The sequence below is a fragment of the Boleophthalmus pectinirostris genome, unplaced genomic scaffold (assembly GCF_026225935.1).
Source record: "Boleophthalmus pectinirostris isolate CB_2022bp ecotype Guang Dong unplaced genomic scaffold, ASM2622593v1 HiC_scaffold_1036, whole genome shotgun sequence".
NCBI classification, from domain to species: domain Eukaryota; kingdom Metazoa; phylum Chordata; class Actinopteri; order Gobiiformes; family Gobiidae; genus Boleophthalmus; species Boleophthalmus pectinirostris.
Genome location: NW_026570981.1, coordinates 1 through 21174, shown reverse-complemented (window position 1 = coordinate 21174; position 21174 = coordinate 1). Strand labels below are relative to the sequence as shown.

At 37.0% G+C, this 21174-nt stretch overlaps 1 protein-coding gene across 4 annotated transcripts; it reads left to right on the top strand.

The window, feature by feature from the left end:
• The first annotated feature begins 706 nt into the window (after nt 1-706).
• On the top strand, nt 707-21168 carry LOC129411537 (long-chain-fatty-acid--CoA ligase 1-like). 4 transcript variants are annotated; one of them, XM_055162680.1, is made up of 11 exons: nt 714-1022; nt 1198-1311; nt 16433-16641; nt 17742-17856; nt 17931-17995; nt 18501-18602; nt 18759-18858; nt 18966-19141; nt 19759-19791; nt 19882-19933; nt 20026-21168. In XM_055162680.1, exons 3-11 carry the CDS (start codon nt 16447-16449, stop codon nt 20121-20123), a joined length of 936 nt encoding a protein of 311 aa, XP_055018655.1. In that variant the 5' UTR covers nt 714-1022; nt 1198-1311; nt 16433-16446; the 3' UTR covers nt 20124-21168. The 4 variants fall into 4 exon arrangements, with proteins under 4 accessions (XP_055018660.1, XP_055018655.1, XP_055018648.1 ...); XM_055162685.1 differs by lacking the exon at nt 1198-1311 and having other exon boundaries at nt 707-1022; XM_055162673.1 differs by lacking the exon at nt 714-1022 and having other exon boundaries at nt 1054-1311.
• Nucleotides 21169-21174: the final 6 nt, after the last annotated feature.

Here is a 21174-nt window from a genome sequence, read left to right as displayed (position 1 = left end):
TTTATTAATTTATGTTACACATTTGCAGAAACTCATCGAGTCAACTCACTTTTACTACATTTGTGAAGTGCGTGCGCCATCTTCCGTTTGGACTGCAGCACTAACATTGCTCAGGGTTTCTCGATCCACGGGTGTCCTGGCAAACTTTTTCCATCGGGGGTTGCACAGACACAGAGGGTCGTAAACCGGTGGAATGATTCCAATGCTTTTAGCAGGTTGTTTGGCCGAAGTACGAAGGTACGAAATACCCCACTACTTGAGATCTGCTCCCCTCAAAAATGTTATTAAGGATATGATGATGACTATGACGATGATGATGATGATGATGATGATGATTAAACTCCTTATGGAAAGTTTGCCCAATTCAACAGGCAGCCTCGGGGGAAAAAAAAAAAGTGTTTAATGGCCGGATGTACTTGCCTGGTCTTGTCTATACTATCTCGTGTCACTACATTTGGAATTTGGGCCGTTTCCCTAACGTAACTTATTTGTTACGCAGAAAATATCTTTGAAAAATTAGACTGCGTAAAACATCCATTAACATTTCTATTTTTATTTCTATTTAAATGGACAAGTGCTCCCTCTAGTGGTTACAGAAAATACTGTGTTCCTCCAGTTCCGCTGTACGAGGTTAGACTAGACAGTCTCTCTGAAGTGGGGACACTCTGCTAAATAATAATCTAGGCCTATTTCCAGTCTCCTAAATCAGTTAGCTTGAAACTGATTGTAGATGGTCCGAGTCTGTATGTGGACACCTTTGTGTTCGTGAATGAATCACATCAAGACGTGACTGTCCTGTCCTATGTAAAAGAGTAAATATAGCCCCTATTTGAGGCTCATTCATGACTCAACCATCAGTGTCATGTGTTAACCAATCGCCAGTCGGCTCTCCACATTCGGCATGACAGTTACGCGAGGCCATTTGTGATAGGTTGAGGACGTTAGTTCTTAAAAAATCAACCCGCTGTTGTTGTTTCTTCGAGGATATCGGTTTGATCTTTTCTCCACGCCCCTGCACACAGGTTAGTAACATATGTCATCAAATATTCTCCGCTGTTCTGTAGTAGAGCGCTGCGCGGCGCCTGCTCACGCCCCCTTTCGCTTGTTTTCTTTATAAATAGACAGTGCCAAACCCCTATTTGCATCGGTTTATGTTTGCCTTACGTTTCCGGAATTTGTTTTACATGTAAACTCAAGATTTCTGGCTCAGTTGAGGCATCGCAGTGAACACCGCTGTACGGATACAGGAAGCTGGGTTGAGAATTAAACAAGACCTTCATATGATATAGACACGTATCAATTCAATATGAAGTAAGTAGCCTACTTTTTTTGCAAACTTTGGGGTCTTCGGTCCTTGGAATCACCAGACTTATCGCTATTTAACTTGCAGACTGCTCAGATCTTGGGTTACATGACTACACGGCTGCACAAACGATGCTGCAGTTATCAAACGTGGCATCTCCGCCATAACTTTGTTGCTCCGAAATCTCTTCTGTAACACGACCATGAATCTACTGTAGTTCTTCTATGACTGCACTGTGCTTTCACTGTAGTAATTTCCTCACAAAACCACGGTTTTCCCAGAAGATTTCTGGATTGGTTGTTTAAGGAAATCCTAATCTATAGATCTGCTGCTGCTTGGATGACAAAGAGAAGATTACTGTGAAAAGGTTTTACTGTACAGCCTACAGGTGGTTTCACAGCTGAAGGAGGTGTAAGTTGGAGAAGAACATTATTGTGAGATGTTCGAAACTTGAATGACTGGGATGTTTTAGCTGAAGGTGATTTGTCTTCAGTGGGAGTGAGGCTCCAGGATGCGTGCCAGACACCTGTGGAATGTGGAGTAGGAGTGTTTCCATGGTAATTGTAGTTTGTTTAGATCTCTCTTTCTTACACTGTTTCTACAGCAGAAACTTCGGTTGACAGCACTTGTAAATGTACAGAATTAAATTATGCTTTGACCTTCAGCGCAGGAGGGGCACGTTTCTTTACACTAAACAAAAGGGCTCTTTGTGTGGAACTGGAGCACCACCCTGTCACCGCTTTGTGATGGTTATTTGAGATCTCTACATTCAGAATGTTTGCTCGTCTGACACGTTTAGCTTTGGGGCAGATTTCGGACCATGGGGCTGAGCTGTTTTGTTTTGTTTTTGACTTAGTTTTCTTGACTGAATTTGAGGCTGTCATGTGAGTGAGCAGAGCAGTAATTATTGATGAGGCGTAACAAATTTGGCCCCTGGATGGACATCAACAGAGGAAGCAATTAGATCAGTGCTTTTCAAACTGTGGTGCGCGTAACTCTGGTGGTACGCGAGCTACTTTATGTACCCTGAGGTCGTCTGCAGTTTTGGTATTTTAAAAAGGTGCATTGTGTAACTTTTCTGGTGGAGGGTCCATCAAATGTTATTGCTTTGTCTGGAATGTTTCACAGTATGTTATTAAACCTTTCTATCTTCACGGAGACCAAATCAGACCAAGTTACAGGTCAGATCTGTGGAGACACAACCCTGCACACAGTCAGAATGCCTATTTTTCTAGATATTTTTGAGCAATAAAACCACCTGGAATTGAATGAATGTAAGGTAGACCTGTTTAATGTCTGGACTGTACTGTGCAACATTCCACACATAGCAGTGGTATCTCCATAAAAACAAGCAGGTGACGGACCTCCAACCAAAAAGTTACATAGTACAACTTTAAAACACAATTAACTTATTACACAAGAGATCCAACAATTGTGTTCTGCGACTTTTATTTATCTTGGTAACTGTAGAACTTTGTATGATCTGACCTGTAACTTGGTCTGGTTTGGTCTTCATGAAAATAGAAAGATTTAATGCCATACTGAGAGACATTCCAGACGACATCTCCATGGAGAAAAGCATTTGATGAACCCTCCATCTGAAAATGTGTGAAAAATCCCTCAGTCATCCAGGTAGAATCTATGGCAAAGGAGAAATTCAATTTGTTGACTGGACAAAAGTTTGTTTGGTCTAATACTTTTTGCAGCTCATTAAAGCTGCTTCTTCAATTCCTTTGCCTCCATCTGAAAAGTTACACAGTGCACCTTTAAAGTAGCCTGATTCATGAGCTGGTTTCACATCGTGGAGCAGCATTAGGATTCGTTCGCTCGACAGTAGGCAGGTACTTTTTTTTTTTTTTTTTTTAACCAGTCACTGCTGTTTGGTCGTGACATATGTAAAGCACCAAATTCCGTAGGAAGAAGGGCAATAATGTCTTTCCCCTTGATAAAATTCACCAAACATTCTCTTTGTTCGAGCTTTAAATCCCCAATCTCAGGAATCATTGCCAACACAGAATGTATGGCTCTTCGCTGATTGGCAGGTGCCCGGACTCGCACTTCTGGGGTTCTTGCAAACCGTCTAGTGTATTCCAATTCCTGACCTAGTCGCTGGAGAGAAATGAAATTGCGCGGAGGCACTAGGTGGCGCCAGCGTGGCTACCTTTGAAGACCTTTTAAAGTGCCATTTTCCATCTCTACACTGGTATCAGTTCATCAGCTGATACTCAAAGTCAGAGTATCGGTATCGGAACTGAAAAAGATGAAAAAGCTTGGTGCATCCCTAGTTGGTTATTCCTCTGTCCATATTTTATTTAATTTTTCATTTCTCCACACTGTTTTCTGTAAGTCTTGAGGCAAAAGCAAGAGTGGACTTCTACTGGGGATACTTGGATCACACTTTGAACTGATTTGAGGTGTTTACTCTTTCAAGTTTTTCCCCATGATAAATTATTCCAGTGCTATAAACATTTGAGCTCACAGTCTCAGTACACGCTTTTTTTCTTGATTTAACCTTTTTTTTCTTTTTTGGTGGTGGTTTGTGTGCGTCATCTACAGCAGGCAGGTCTTATGATGCATGGCCATAGACATCAATGCGGGTCTGACCTATGTTCTATTTATCACCGATCCCCTCCTCCGCTCTATATGTCTGTACCAACCATGTGACCGCCTGTGTGCCAATTCATCAGTGTGTCATCAATAGGGATCGGGATTATTCAGGCCACAATGTAATCGGAAGAGCTAAAAAATAGTAATTGTGACAATATTAGAACCAAAATTAAAGATCCAATTGCGCTATTTTCTGATATACTTTATTTACTTTTTTTCCTCGTCAAAAACATACCCGAAGTTGTGTTTTGTTTTAATCACACATGTTTAACACACAAAGCCTGCATATTTAGGCTTTACACTGTGCTCCATCATGTGTTAGGAAGTGCTCCACTGTGTTTTTAAACTCCATACACCTTCACTAGAATATGCTGGATGCTTTCAACCCTGGAATTGCCGATCTCTACTGAGCTAAAGGTAAAAGGAGCTGTTAACTTGAAACCTACAGCTCTATGACATTGCAAGGTGGAACAGAGCATTTTCAGCATTTGGAGATGTAGACAGATTCATAATTTGAGTAATAAAATGTTTCTGGTACTTAAATGTGTGAATGAAACAGAATGATTGACAGGGAGGGGTACTCTTCCAATAATGAGTTTTTTGCAACAACGGCAGCATTTAATTCTATCCTTTTGATGCAAAAAGTGGTGATTTGTCAAGCTACCAAGTTCCTGAAAAACCCTTCCGCAGCGAGCACATTGATATTTCCCATCCCTGTTATTGCTGCTTGGATTCATAAACTTATGGCGAGTTTCCAGAAGCACTACAGGTGAAAAGATTTTTGTAAGAGAAACCATCTTCTTTGTACTGGACTCAAGAAATCTGCTAATAGATGGAGCTTTTGTCTTTGTGCCAGGTATGTTTTTAATGAAGTAACATTATAACATAGATCAGAAAACATCTTAATAAAGGCTCTTTAAATCTGGTGACATGACTTGAAACTCATAAGAATCTATTTTGTGTAATATAGGACCTTTAAGTCATTTTCATTCAATCTATACCCCAAAAAAGGATAAATAATGTGATTTTTTTTTTTTTTTTTTTTTTTAATCTGACTGTTTATGTCACCTCAACTTTACTTGATCATTCAGAAAGTTTGAGTTCTACAAAGATGACCATGACTGTATATTGTAAGATGTAAGAAAATAGAAAGAAAATTAAGGATTTCATTGTTATTTGGGTCATGAGGTCAATTATTCTAAATAATTTATGAGTAATTATGGTGTTTTTTGTCTCATTTTCTCTTCTCTTCTTACACTAAAATGTTATATTATGAACTGAAAGAGCTCCTGCATGGTGCATTTAAGTAAGGACTGGATGGTCATGCACATTATTTGCAAATATAAAAGAACTATAGCTCACCGGGGCCTTAATCTAAACGTATAAACCATGCTCTGGAATGTTTTTGATTTTTTTCTACTTTCGAATGTTTCCAGATGTGTCCAAAATGTGCCGGCAATTTAAAAAACGCATCAAACCGTGATAATAGTTTATATCATTGTTTTGTTTCAGCGTTGACATGTCAATCAATAGTGTGTCAATAGTGCAGGCTATACAAATGGCTTTGAACATATTTATAGAGGCAGTCGATAGCTCTTTACAGTTGTGTTTGAACATGCACTACTGTCAAAAACTTTGGGCACACCCTCATTCAATATTTGCATGTCTTTATCACCTATAGGTTACTACTTTCTTTCTTGCTTTCTTTTTTTTTTTTTTTTAATAGACAAAAATGTTTTAACTTTTTCTTTGCTACCTAATTCCATATCTTGCTTCATATATTTGATGTTTCTGTATATATGTAAACTATAGAAAGCAGTAATAATAGTAATAGTAGTAGAAAACATATAGAAAGAGAATTGAATGAGAGGGTGAGGCCAAACATTTGACTGGTAGCATAAAGAAGATTTCTAGATTACTGTGGCATATCTGAGCAGGTCGCAACTTGTCCAAATTCCCTTTGTCTGAATGATCTATTCTAGGTGTATGCACTTCTCTATCTTGGCACTCGTATGTAAAAGCTGTGGTAGGGTTAAAAGATAGTGTACAGCTAATATATTTACATATGTGAATCATGTTTTGCATTACTGTACTCAGATTTCTGTTACATAAATTAATTCAGATTTGTTATAGTTTATTCTTTAAAGGTCTTCTATTAAGCAAAATTGACTCTTGTGAGCTTTAAGTCATGCTATAATGTTGTTTCCTCATCAAAAACATACTTGGATTTGTGTTTTGTTTCATTCACATGTTTGAGTAATCTTTTATTATTAGTCTGTCTACATCTCTAAAGATCAATATGCGCTCTTCCACCTTGTGATGTCATGACGCGGTAGTTTTCAAGTTAACGACTATACCTATTTATAACATTAGTTCAGTAGAGATTGGCAATTCCAGGGTTGAAATCATCCAAATGATTCTAGTGAACTTGTGTGGAGTTTAAAAACACAGTGGAGCACTTCCTGTATCATCACATGACATCACAAAGTGGAACAGAGTGTTTTCTTTTTGAGAGAAGGACTCCGATTAAATATGTAGGATTGTGTGTTAAAATGTGTGAATGACACAAAACACAACTCCAGGTGCAATTTTGATGAACAAAAAACATTATAACAGATCAGAAAACAGAGGAGTTTGGGCCCTTTAACATGAGCGATGTTAAATTTCAAAACTGGAGTGGCCCAACTTTGAAATATGATCCTTACAGACACATCATGACTTGTAGGTGTTAATTATTTCATTTCAGTTTTTCTAGTTCCCCTTAGTGACTCAAACCTGTTTCTCGAAATGGTTGTGTAAACATTGACTTTATAAAAATGCCATCAGTTACTATCTGGCAGTTAGGAATGCAAATAAGTAAATAACATAGTAGTCAATAGTCAAAGAGCCAACGGAAATACCTTAAAATGAATAATGGTCCCTTGTTAAGTTAAGTAAAATAATTTAAAAAATAAATAAATAAAATTGATGTTTGGATGATGATGATGATGATGATGATTATTATTATGTTATTTTACTTTATTAAATGTATTTTTAAAAATGCTGGGGAAAAGTAATTGCATCATTTTACTGTAAAATGACTATTATTCAGTGAAGAAAGAATTTCCAGAAAAAACTGCCAACACCAACATGACAAAACAGCCTAGGGTACGTAAGACTTAAAATTAAACCTGGTTACGAAGCATTAAAGCTGCATGGTGTAACATTTCTGGTGAAGGATTTGTCACCTGCTTGTTTCTATGGTTATGTCATCGCTCTGCCAGGAATGTTCCACAGTATGGCATTAAACATTTCTGCCTTACATTTATTCAATTACAAGTAGTCTTATTGCTCAAAAATACCTAGAAAAACAAGCACTCTGACTGTGAGTGGGGTCGCCTCTTCACAGATCTGACCTGTAACTCGGTGTGGTTTGGTCTCCATGAAGATAGGCATTTTTAGGTTTAATGCAATATTGTGAAACATTCTAGACAAAGCAATAACATCTTCATGGAAAAAAAGCATTTGACACACCTTCCACTAGAAAAGTTACACAGTGTATCTTTAAAGACTCTTAAATAGGATTGCCAAAAGTATCGAAAATACTGAAGATACTAAAACTAATATCGAAGTAAGATACTCATTTGAATATCAATACAGTAAAAAAATCACATGTAACTAGAGATGGGTATCATTAAGAAAATACAATACATATCTCGATACAGTGAGCTTTCGATTCAATACAATTCAGTACAATATATTTCAAATCAATTCAGTGTGTTTCAGTAAAAAATAAGTCTGAATGATGTATTCTAGGAGTACGCACTTCTCTATCTTGGCACTCATATGTAAAAACTGTAGTAGGGTTGAAAGATAGTTTACAGCTAATATATTTACATTGGTGAATCATGTTTTGCATTACTGTACTCATATTTCTTTTACATCAATTAATTTAGATTTGTTATAGTTTATTCTTTAAAGGTCTATTACATAAAAATGACTCTTGTGAGCTTTAAGTCTATGCTATAATGTTGTTTGCTCATCAAAAACATACCTGATACTGAAAAAATTAAGACTAAATCTTGGCTGTGATACTAAGTGATACTTGAAGTTTCCACTTCTTGTGCAAAGTTAATAAGAAACATGCACATTTTAATCATCAAAATAGTGAAAATGTCAAATGTGTCGCATAAACGAGTTTCTTTCCTCTGAACAAGCAACAAAACTGTAGCACTGTAACCAAATAATTAAGTAAAGTACACCAAAAAAATACTCATGGCGATATATTGATACAGCAGCCCACAATATCGATACTATATCATCACATTAAACAATACGATATATTGATATTTCAGTATTTTTGCACTGCCCTAAATATAATAGGACAACATTAGAGCTTTCCTGAACAGTTTTCATGTGAATTTGAGCTTTCTCAGAACAAGTATGAGATCTCATGCTAATATAAACAAATTCATATTATTCTGTATAAAGAAAATTACATTGTATTACTAAAAAAAGAAACATTTTTGTCTTCATTGTGGTTTCATGAACAGTATTTAGTATTTAGTAATTTCGTAGTATCGAAATCGAGTGTGAAATTTGAGTATCTGACACTCTTGAAACATGAAATTCGAGTACTAGACTGACAAACCATGCATGTAACTTCCTGTGGTGGTTTTATCTGTGCCTGGGCCAAGTGTCTAGTTGTGCTCTGTTCTGTGTCAAATGAACCAGCTGCCCTCTTTCCTCTTCCCCTTTTTTTTTCTGTGGGTGGTGGGGTGAGGGGTGGGGGCAGGTGGTGGGGTGAGGGAGGCCAGCCCTGTCATTGGTTTGACACGTACACAGGCCAAGTATGGCTCTGGGGTCGCACAAGGAGCAAGGAGGGATCCCCGCTTGACTTTAGTAACTCCAGAATAAGACCAAAAATTACATCCATATTTAGCCTATATATAGAGATTTTTTATTTTTTTTTAAGGCTTAGATAAACTTTCTTGGACACAGTAGCTCACACATCACAATATGATATATTTTTTTTAAAAAGCAACAATATAAATGGTAATACATACAAAATAATGTATAATCATATAAATGTATCTGTACAAGTAAAAATGTTGGCTCCCCATTAGTTAGTACCATACTGTTCTTTCTATGGTCCATATAAAGCATTGACACTAAAATGCCCATATTGCTTTTTTCTGTGTTATAATGTTGTTTCCTCATCACAAACCTACCTGGAGTTGTGTTTTGTTTCATTTACATGTTTAACACACAAACCCTGCAAATAAATTCCCCGTTGTGATGCCATGTGGTAATGCAGGAAGTGCTCCACTTAAACTCCATATACCTTCACAAGAATCATTTGGATAATTTCAGCCCTGGAATTTCCCATCTCAACTGAAAAAGGAAAAAGGTAGCAGTAAACGTGCCACCGCATGACATCAAAAGGTGGAAGAGAGCAAATTGAGAGTTTGGAGATCTAGACAGACTAATAATAAAGGGCAGTGGTGGTTATAAATTATACTTGTTATTTTGTATTAGGCTATATATTTCAAATGTTGCTTAAAATTGAACGTGTATCTGCACAGACATATTTTTATCATGTTAAATGTGCTCATCATCACTTTATTTGAGTCATGTGTTTGCCCTTTGTGTTTGTTGGGTCGGAGCGACTTAATGGGGGTCTACGGGAGAGCCTGCCCATTACTTTACATTTCAGCCCTGAATTATGTCTTAGGGGCGTAGGGTGGGGCGACCTGAAATCAAGAGAATGGTCTGAATAAACGTGATCACAAACCTGACCTATTGTGATTCAGCTGCTTGCTCTGTCTCGCCCAGCCCCAACTCTGCACTGGTGGCATCTTACTGCTAGAGGCTAATGAATGGATAACAACAGAGCTGCTGTACAGTTATGGCGAGTTCAACTTCAAGTCAAAGTGTGTCTGAGGAACAGTTTTTAGAGAGTAATATGTCTTCTCTTCAGTGGGATGTTATAATGTAATAGTCAAATAGTGCTTAAATGAGCTTGTATTTTGCCGTGTGCTGTAGAGGTGGCGCTGATGCCGTGTGTTCATGTTGTGACCGTAGCCTCTTATTGAAGTTTTGCTGATGCTGTTGGGGCTGGTTATGAGCGGTGGATCAGGTTGTGGTGTTGCGTAAATATTGCGTTTGGCTGTGCATTGTGTTCTGATTGTGATAACCAAACACAGTGCAAGCACTGGACAGGTGACTGATGAAATATAAGACGAATTATTTATGATCATTCAAGATATAGTTCAGCCAGTAGTCACCAAGATGACTGTTTCGGGCATTCATTATAATACTATATAGCCTATACATAATACATATATTCATTATATATATTTTAAATTTTGGCCTTTGCCTGACAAAATTGACTTAAAGCTCACAAGAGTCATTTTTGTGCAGTAGGACCTTTAACACAAACGTTCCAATGTTAATTTCACACATTTACATTTTGTTAATAAATGTTAGTATCTCTTAGGAACTACATTCACTCTCTGCTTTATGACTGTAACGAAATAAATTGATGTGTAGTCACTATTTGAGTTTGAGTAGTTATGAAATCACAATTTGAGTCAGAAATTTGAGTCAAAAATGTTGCAATTATTATTTCGTTATTAGAATGTCTTCCGCAAATAACACACTGTACTTATTTTTATATAAAATCTTGTTGTTTAGATCTCTACAAACCTGTTCTTATATTCATTGGATTCTTGTATTATCATGTAACAGTTTATATTTCAGTCTTGTCTAAAGTGTGAATCCTCCTGGAATTTTTTACATAGTGCACATTGGAAATCTAATACTTGCAATTTTTCTTTCTTTCTTTTTTTTTATTGCACAGCCTTTTATTGGACTTGTATTGAAGGTTTTATATTATGCAAAGTTGACTTTTTTGAATGTCACAAAAACATACTGTTTGTGTTTTATTTCATTCACACCTGTTGAAGTAATCCTGCATTATTAGTCTGTCTACATTTAAAAGGCTCAAAATACTCTGTTCCATTTTGTGATGTCATATAGTGGTAATTTTCAATTTAACAGCTGCCTTTTACATTTTGTTCAGTAGAAATGGAAAATTCCAGCGCTGAAATCATTCAGATTATGATTATAGTGAAGGTGTGTGCAGGATTTGTGTGTTAAAAATGTGTAAATAAAACAAAACAAAACTCCAAGCACGGTTTTGATGAACAACTTTATAACATAAATCAGAATAGTGTAGTCTGGGCGCTTTAAAATAAGTACCACACAAAAATCGCAAACATAACTTCTCCTTGACATTGGGGCTGGTTGTCTGGTTATATTTTAAATTGAAGATTAGCTATTGGCTTGTTAAAAGGCTCTGTCAACATTGGTCTCTACTGTACAAATGGCATCATATTTTTTAGCCTGAAAGAAGTCGACGAAACAAGAATGTAACAGACTGTCGATTAGATAAATTTTGATAAGGGTAAAGACAAATGCACTGCCAAGCACACACATGTATTTCAATATTTGCTCTGCTTTTTGGTTTCTGTCACCTTTCTGTCTCGCGCGCCACTGTTTCTGTTTGAAAAAGGGGCGTGTTCTTGCTATTCATAGTGGCACGAGGGCTACTGGAGGTCGAAGTGTGTGTCTCTCCTAATAGCAACAGCAGTGGCAAAGGGGTCTGCACAGATCAGTTATACAGTCTCTTCTCTGCTTTAAGGACTGGCTTTTCGTTTTTTTTTTTTTCTCTGGATCGCAAAAACACTGTGAGTAAAGATCAAAAAATGCTTTCCAAATCCCAATGTGCGTCACTGTGAAGGTGATAGAGGTGCTTAATGTTTGGAGACTGTCTAACAAGGAAACCTACATTATAAACTAGGTGAAAGGTTAATTTTTGATTTGGGGTTAATGCTGTACAGGCAGAACTTTTTCTTAAGCAGTGTTTTGTGCTATTTTTTTTTCTTTTACAGTTCTTCTTATTTCATGCCACTTGCAGATTTTAGTGTCATATACTAAAGCTGCATTATATAGTATAAGAAAAACGTACACTATCTGTTAGTATCGCAGTATTTTAGTATACTTATTGACAAAAAGTTAATTAAACAGTCAGATTAAACAAAAATATTAATGTTTTAATGTCTTTATTAACTAAAACTGACACTAAAACAAAACCAAAACATGCCCAAATTATGTTGTAAAGACATCACAAGTTAACTTATTCCTTTTTGCATTTCATAATAAAAAAAAAAATCTAAAGTATCCTAGCATTATTAGGTTGTATTTAGTGTTGTGTCAGGCAATATGGATGTTTACCGGTGTTACGATTTCAGTATTTGAGCCATATGTTACGCAGCCCCATACTGAAGGTGCCCTGTGAGGTAGCATGTGTATACTTTCTCCCAGTGGGCATTGGACCAGTCTGTCATGTGCTCCACGTTAATAATAGAAGTAGGTGAGATGTCAATTGTTGTCATAGCTGTTCATAAACTAAACATGACCAGTATGGAGATCAAAGCAGGTCATCGTGTAGGTAACTCACTTTCACGCTGAAGGAAACAAATGCAATAGTTACATAAGTATAAGATATGTAAACTGATACTTTGCAGCTCATGTCATCAATATTCTCTGGGGATGTGACGCTAACTGTATGCACTGTTTTATCTGAGAGTGGTTAGACTTTAATTTGAGCTTTATTTTAACACTATAATCTCACTCAAAAGCGCTTACTTAGCTGGAACTGCAACAGGTGAGCTGATTTTGTACTGCTAAACAAATCTCTAATGCAGTTTTTTTCTGGGGACCCTTATTTTAAAAGTCACAAACCTTTACAACCCAAATCAGAATAGACATCATTCGTAAATCACAAAATAAAGGTGAATTTGAAGATTATTGAACATTAATGACGATTTTTTTATTGTTGACTGAGTGATCGTGTCTCTGAACAATTGGTATTACTCAAGTTTTAAACAATGAAAACAGTAATTGTATCCATAATTGGCCTATTTGGACATTAAATGTAGCCCATTTCTTTTTCTTTTCAACATTCAATTGAACCAAATAATTACAAAAAGATTAGAAATTATACAAAGCATATCTTAACATTTCAACATGTATCAGAACTGTATTTTGCAGACCGTGACAAGGTGACCCCCCAAAAAATATCTTGTGACCCACCTGACGGTCAGTCTAGCTCCTGAAGATTTGTTGTTTAAATCCATTTGATATTTGTGTCTTTCAACTTTTTTGTCAATGTTTGCCAATGTGTACATTGTGTCACCTTGGCAATTAATGAACACAATAGAGATACATGTAGAACGCCCCCAGCATGATGTCACTGCAAAGTATCCATACGAGAAAGCCAAATTTAAACCACAAACAATGTTCTAAATCTAAAATATTGTTAAAAAATCATGAGCTGCAAGAAATAAACAGAATGAAACACTTTATTCTTAGTTTGCATCTGTAATGAGTCATCATATGCCCAGATAGTTAAAAAAAAAAAAATCTTGGGAGTGCAAATAAAATGTACACACAATAAATATTGACTCCAAAAAATGTTATTCTATTTATCATATTGAACAATAAGTCAATATTGTACTTACAGGGCAGACCTAGGATCAGGGTCAGTATAGAGGTCAAAGGAGGTGACAGCTCCATGTTATCGCTGAAGGAGACTAAAACAATATTTGTACAAGTTATACAAGCTGGACCATATAATAAATAGCTCTGATTTACTTTACTTCTATCTCCAATGTACCCCATATAGTATCTGCCATTGTTATAGTTATTTAAATACATCATGAAGTTATTCAAACTCTGATACAAAATAATTTAGATGAAGAATGTACAGTTGATGCGTCTGTTTATCTGTTCATTTTGTATCTACACATATTTCATGTAATAGGCAACTAAAGAATGACACATGCATTAAACACTGTGTAAGATTTGCTACACTATTGCACTGGCTTTTTTTCAGTGGCATGTAGTAATTGTCCCTGTATCTATATGATGCACACCAATACTATCTAAACATATGACTAAATATGTACATCTTTATTTATTCATTTATTGAACATGTGAACATTTCTATAAATACGCCAGAAGTAGTAACGAAGGAAGTTTTTCATCTGTAGTCCCGTGACTGATGTTTAAGTCGGCCTAAAAAGGATAAAATGTAATAGTATTCAATAACCAAATGTAGCGTTGCTCAGAAACAATCTACAATTATTTAAATGAGCAATTAGCCACATGTTTCTCAGACCTCAGCAGCAGGTCCTTATTTGTACTAGGGATGTAACGATGTCCAAATCTCTCGATATTTTCACAATATAAATCTCACCGTACGATATTTATTGTGACATTTGGTGAAAGCAAAGCAAACAAAATTGTGAATATGCTATTTTTCTGTCATAATCCAAATAATTAAGATTTTAAAGTGCTTAAAAACTGTTATTTCATCTTGTTTGGTGAACTGAAACTGAGCAAAGGATCATGGTATATGTAGTTTTGCACCATAACATTTAATTTAAGTAAAGAAATATGTAATTTGATATATTGTGATGGTTCGCGGTATTATTGTGAGACTTTTGATGATTCAGTATCATGATATTTTTGTTATTGTTGCATCCTTTAGTATGTACTGTAGTAGATCTGTTGCACAGCTGGACTGTCTGCCCAGTGAACTCATTTATTTGGCATCTCTCGACCAGGAAACCTCATTTCCTCTCAGTCGAATGTCTGAGAACAGCACGTGACTCTGGCAGCGTCTCATTTCTTTTTCCTCGCTTGCTCCTCCTTGATTCCTCTCCTCGATTCTGAAGGAAATGGTTGAGGAAATCCTACCCACAGAGGAGACACAGGAAGCAGAGAGGAGCTAATCTCGCCACTGAGACCAATAAAGTTTGAAGATTTTATCTGATGTCTACTCCTTCACTCGGTGGTTTTCTTTGGGACACCACTTAATATGACCCATTTGTTCGGCAGCTGAAAAATGGAGGATCGAGGAGAGGACTCAAGGAAAGGGAAGCGAGGCAAGAGAAATGAGACGCGGCCCCTGTGATTGAGTCCGTATGTCTCCAGCCTCACTGTAGTTTCTCTTCCTGTGTCCTTGTTTCCATTAACACAGCTGTCCAGCGCCACTATCGTCTTTTTGTTTACGTAGTACACACCTGAAATACAATAAATAGAGGCACATACGCACATTTTCCTTTTGCAGTTTTTCTCTGTTAACTTTGGAGCAGCAAATAAAACGATAAGAAGATTAAAATGTGATAAATAAGTGATTGAACAACTTGGCAAATTGTTCACATTTCTATGTGTCACTATAGTATACATCCAGTTTGGTGAAAATATATTTGTTATTAACTTCTGGAATAATATGGAATTGCACTGTGTTTAGATTTAAAGGTGCATTGTGTAACTTTTCTGGTGGATGGTCTGTATGTGATTGCACTGCTCAGAATGTTCCACAATATGGGATTAAACAGCTCTACCTTACATTTGTAAAATTTATAGTTTTATAGCTCAGAAGTACCTAGAAAAACAGGCATTCTGACTGTGAGCAGTGTTGCCTCTCCACAGATCTGACCTGTAACTTAGTCCGGTTTGGTCTCCATGAAGATAGAAATGTTTAACACCATACTGTGAAACATTCAGACAAGGCAATAACATCTTCATGGAGCATTTGAAATTAGAAGCATCTGATGGACTGTCCACCAGAAAAGTTACACAATGCACCTTTAAATGAATGTTTCAATACTTTTCAAACATTCCCAGGAACATAAACATAGATCTTGAAGTCCTACATTGTATTGTGTCGGGATGTAACAATATCCAAATCCCTCGATACAATATTTTCACAATATGCATATCACAGTAAGATATTGATTGCGACATTTTGTGAATATGCTACTTTTTCCTTTTAAAATGCCTTGACAGTACTTTGGTTCTGTCATCTGTATAAGTACTTAATAGCATAATTTCTTCATGCTGTCTGAGCTGAAATGGAGCAAAGGATCGTGGTCTATGTAGTTCCAAATATTTTAGTTTAGTGCGATAACTAGGGATGCAACAAGAACCTAAATATTCCGATATCATACTATCAAAAGTCTCTCAATATCACAGGCCATCAAAATATATTGAATCTCAAGTCTCTTTGCTCTTTCATAGTTATGGTGCAATAATAGCTAAAAGAAACAAAGCAAAGAATTATTATTATATATGTAGTTCCCTCTGTTTCAGTCCAATTTACATGATGAAATAATGTTTAAATCCTAACTCTTTGGTTTAAGAACCGAACAGAACCAAAGGCTCGTCAAGGCATTTTTAAAGGAAAAAGTAGTATTTTCACAACTTTAGCCTCTACAAAATATACATTCTTAGTAATTAACAGTTTAAGAGTGTGCTTCTCTGTGGTTGAGGCTGTGGTTTGTAGGCCCCAACTGTTGGACTCTATTTTCTCTCTGTCTCTCTCTTCCTCTTCTCCTTCTTCTTCTCCTGTGCTGTTACATACCTTCTCAACTTCTGATTTTTGTAACAGGCTTTTCTTTTTCCACGCAGGAAAATTTGGGATCATGCAGGCTCAGGAAGTCCTGAGACAGCTGCGAATTCCTGAGTTCGATGACGTTCGGCAGTACATGCGAGCTCTTCCTACGAATGCGTTGATGGGCGTTGGTGCTTTCGCTGCCATAACGACTTACTGGTTTGCCACACGACCGAGAGCCCTGATGCCGCCCTGCGATCTCTCCCTGCAGTCCGTAGAGCTGCCCGTATGTATCACTGCAGTCCATAGAGCTGCCTGCATGTATCTGTATCCTCTCCTTGGGGTCCCTCAAGAGATTAAACATGTATACTGTTTACACTATTTACGTTGTTTATAAATCTTGAATGTTCCACACACCTCAAAAACTGAAATCTAGCCAAGTTAAGATGACTTGAACTAAGAACGTCTTATTGTAATTTGAGTAAATTTCACTTGACAATTAAAATGATCTACCAATGGAGCAAAATTTTTTGGACTTAAAATATGAAAATACATCATGTTACACTTAAGATAAAAAAAAAACAAAACTCTGCACTTAAAATAAGAAGCACAATCTTGAATGAAGAACTAAAGAAAAACACTCTTTTTCCATTGGTAGATCATTTTTCTTGTCAAGCTGAATATGCTCAAATAAAGGAAATGTTCTTAATTGAAGTCATTTTAACTTGCCTAGATATTGGTTTTTGCAGTCACCAATGGACATGTCACCAACCATCTGTGTGTATGTGCATGAATGTCATGTCAACAAGGTATATATACATCTCTAGTATAATGTTAAAAGAAGTTTGGTAATGTTAAAAGATTACACAATGACCATTTTTGGATGATTGGATTTAGATGATCTACCTCATCTGTTTAACTCAGACCAAACACTGTAGGAAGGTAACAAACAGATTTACAAATATTTGGGTATCTAACGGACGTAAACAATTCTCTGACATCTTTAGACTTGTTTAAAATGTGGGTCAAATTTGCAAATTGAAGCCTGTGGAGCTCATCGAGGAGTTTGATGATGATTTGGTCAAACTGGGAGCAGAGGCTGGCATTGACATTTAGAGCTTCAAAGATTTTAAGGTTATATCTATGGTGCCAATTAATTTATAAATGTTGTTGTGTTTGTTAGATTGTACTGTTTCCACGGTCAGAAAAATGTGCTTATAAGATATAGAGGGAAAGGTTAAAAGCAAAGAGTTGATATTAGAAGGTTGTAAGGTTTATAAGGCCAATAGACTAAAAGAAGCCCTCCTGAACTTTGAGACCCCACCATCCTGTAGCTGCAAAGTAACATGTGTCTGTAGAATGAGCCCCTGTTATTTTTGGTCTTAGGGTGAAGAACGTGCCAGAAGGTCAACTCTAACCACTGATAATGAGTACCTGACTCACTACTACGATGATGCACACACCATGTACGAGGTCTTTCAGAGAGGAATGCGCGTCTCCAGTGAGTCACTTTTGAAATGTTCTGCGATGATTTTCTTCATTTTGTCTGAGTTTAACTATATATCTGTTTTAAAGATGATGGGCCATGTCTTGGATCAAGAAAACCTAATCAGCCCTATGAATGGCAGTCCTATTCTGAGGTACACATCAACTTAAGAGGCTAATATCGATAAAATAGGCCTTTTTGTGTATAGTTCTAAAGGACTAATGTTTAAAAATACTGTGAGCAGACTTGCCTCTCCACAGCTCTGACCTGCCATTTGGCCTGATGTTGCCACCTGCTTTTCTCCATGGGTATAGATAGGTTAAATGCCATACGGTGGAACATTCCAGGCAAAGCAATATATGGCTATTGCTTTGCCTTGAATTTTAAGGCACTGATACAAGCCCACCTAAATGCAAACTCAGAAATGGTGATATTCCTATACTTAGTGTTGTTTTGGTATTTCTGATTTTCTCCAGAAGTTTTCAGAAGGTCTTAGTGGAGTCCTGAGTGTGACTCATTAAACATAAATAAAGTCTATTTGTACTAGAGACCATCAGATCCTGGGTTCAGTGTATTGTATAAATAATGATTGAATATTGCATAAAACTGTATAAAAATAAAATAATTCTCAGATTTCCTTTCACTTGTGACTCTTTCAGGTAGCTATAAAAGCAGAGGGCATTGGCTCTGCTCTTCTTTACAAAGGACACTCACAAACCGGAGATAAATTCATTGGAATCTTTTCTCAGAACAGACCAGAGGTAAACTTCAAATAACGTAGTTTAAAGTTAAGGCTCATGTTTCTGTTTTATATCCAGTGTTTCCTCTTTAAATTAACCCTTTAGTGAGGTATATGTCATTATCTGTATGTTGGTGTTATAAACTCATGTTTGTTATGTGTATGTGTTGGTTTTCAGTGGTCCATTGCAGAATTGGCCTGTTACTCTTATTCCCTAGTGGCCGTACCGCTGTATGACACTCTCGGTGCCGAGGCCATCGGCTACATTTTACAGCAAGGTATTTGTCCTGATCTGTTTGTATTTTTAATGATTTGTTTGTATTTATACTTATGACGTGTTTGCTGTTGACTCTTAGTGATACTAACCTTGTTATTTTTTTTTCAGCCACTATTTCCACAGTGATCTGTGATGTAGCCGATAAAGTCCGGTTGCTTCTGGACTATGGCAGTTTGAAAGGGGGCACAGTGAAGACTGTGGTGCTCATTGAGCCGTTTGATGATGATTTGGTGAAACTGGGAGCAGAGGCTGGGATTGACATCCAGAGCTTCAAAGATTTTGAGGTGATTTTCACAAGTTTGCTCTGCTACATGTACTTTACTTAAACTATCATTTAATGTCATACTGGCTGAGTGGTTACTAGCACTCTCACCTCACATCTAGAAGGTCCTTGGTTGAGTTCCCAGTATGTTTCAAAAGCACGAACATTAGGCTAAATCTTGAGTCTCCAACCTTTTTCTTTTGGTGAGCTACCTTTACAAAGAGAAAATGCCAAAGAGCTATTCATTAATGATCACAAGAAATTGAAGAAAACCTTAGATACAGAACAATTAGATATCTATAAAACATAAATCATTATCCATTTATGAGTACAGAAAGTTGGTTATTTACAGGTAGTTATTCAAATTTCAGTAATTCAGTACAATGTGTATAATTCAGAAGTCCTTTGGAGAGCTGGACCCTGATATAAATCTTCCTTACCTAGTCAGCTCATGTGGCTTTAATTTCCCTAAGTATATCAATACAACTTATGTTCCCCTTGTATTTCTGCTTCATTTAAATCAAAAAAAGAAAAAAGACTTACCCATATATCGTGACCTTAACACACATCATTGTCCCAGTTGTTTGAACACTGGCTCATCCTTGGATCATGTTTTTTTTTTTTTTTTTTTTTTTTCAGGCTTTAGGACATACCAGTCACCAAACTCCACAGGTGAAAAAATTCTCCTAAAACTCATTATTATAACATTTTATTTATTCTTTTTTTGTTTTGATGCTGATGTGTTTCTGTTGTTGTTTACAGCCTCCCAAATCAGAGGACCTGGCACTGATCTGCTTCACATCTGGAACCACAGGTGATGTTATAGACAGTTACAGACAGTTATAGTTTCAATAAAATAATAAAAAAAAACTTTATTGTATTACAAGATTTTGCTTTTATTTTTAGGGAACCCAAAAGGTGCTATGTTAACTCATGGAAATGTGATCTCCAACACGGCAGCTTTTCTCAAAATTACACAGGTAAATAAACACATGCATCTGTGACGTCTGAAAAGGAGAAATACGACAAAAATGTAATAATGTAATATTTATTGATCTGCCCAATGCCATAAATCTACATTCTACTGTAGTTTTATTTTTGGAGCAGAATCGAGAGCACGTTCACCAACACGAAGGTCGGCGGTTTGAACCCTGCTCTGTCCAGTGCATACTGAGTCTTTTGTGTCTTTGGGCAAGATACTTTTGTCAAATGTGAATGTGGTGTGGTGGTGGTTGGGGTGCCAATGGTGCAAATTGGCAGCCTCTCTTCCACCAGTCTGCCCCAGGGCAGCTGTGGCTACATTAATAGAATACCACGATGGGTAAGGAGTGAATGAATGATCACAGTGTGGCACGTGGAGAGGGTTGTAAACCTTGTGAAACACAATACATGTGTAAAGCATTGTTTAAATAATACTTAATTATAATGTTTATTTCAAACCACTCAACTCCTTTAACAGGTAATAATTATATGTAATAATGACTTACTCTTGTAATGTGCAGATTTAATTGCAAAAGCCTCGGGCTCTGGTCTACAGGACTGCAAAACGGCACATTGTAACCTCATTTAAAAGTGTTTGCACCTGATTTTAGGCAGGTAAAACTGAGAGACTTAATGGAAGAGGTTTGTATTTGTACTTTTGTGAAACTTGAATGCATTCTCAGTCAGTTTGTTCTGGACTCAGACCTGCAAAACCCCTCAAAGCTCTACACTGTACTCATTACTCATTCACTCGATACTGAGCGGTGGGAAGCTACTATTGTTAGCACAGCTGCCTGGGACAGACTGACGCAAGTGAGGCTGCCAAGCTCCACACATACACACAAAGACAGACACAAAGACACAGGCACACACACACACACACACACACACGCACACACACACACACACACACAGCAGGTGAAGTGCCTTGCACAGGGACAGAACTGAGTCTAAGCAGGAATCAACCCTCTGACCTTCATGTTGGGGGACCACTGCTCCAACCACTGAGCCACTGTTGCCCCAAGTGTTAACCCTGACTTCTCTCACTCCTGCTCTGTGCACTATGATTAGGGC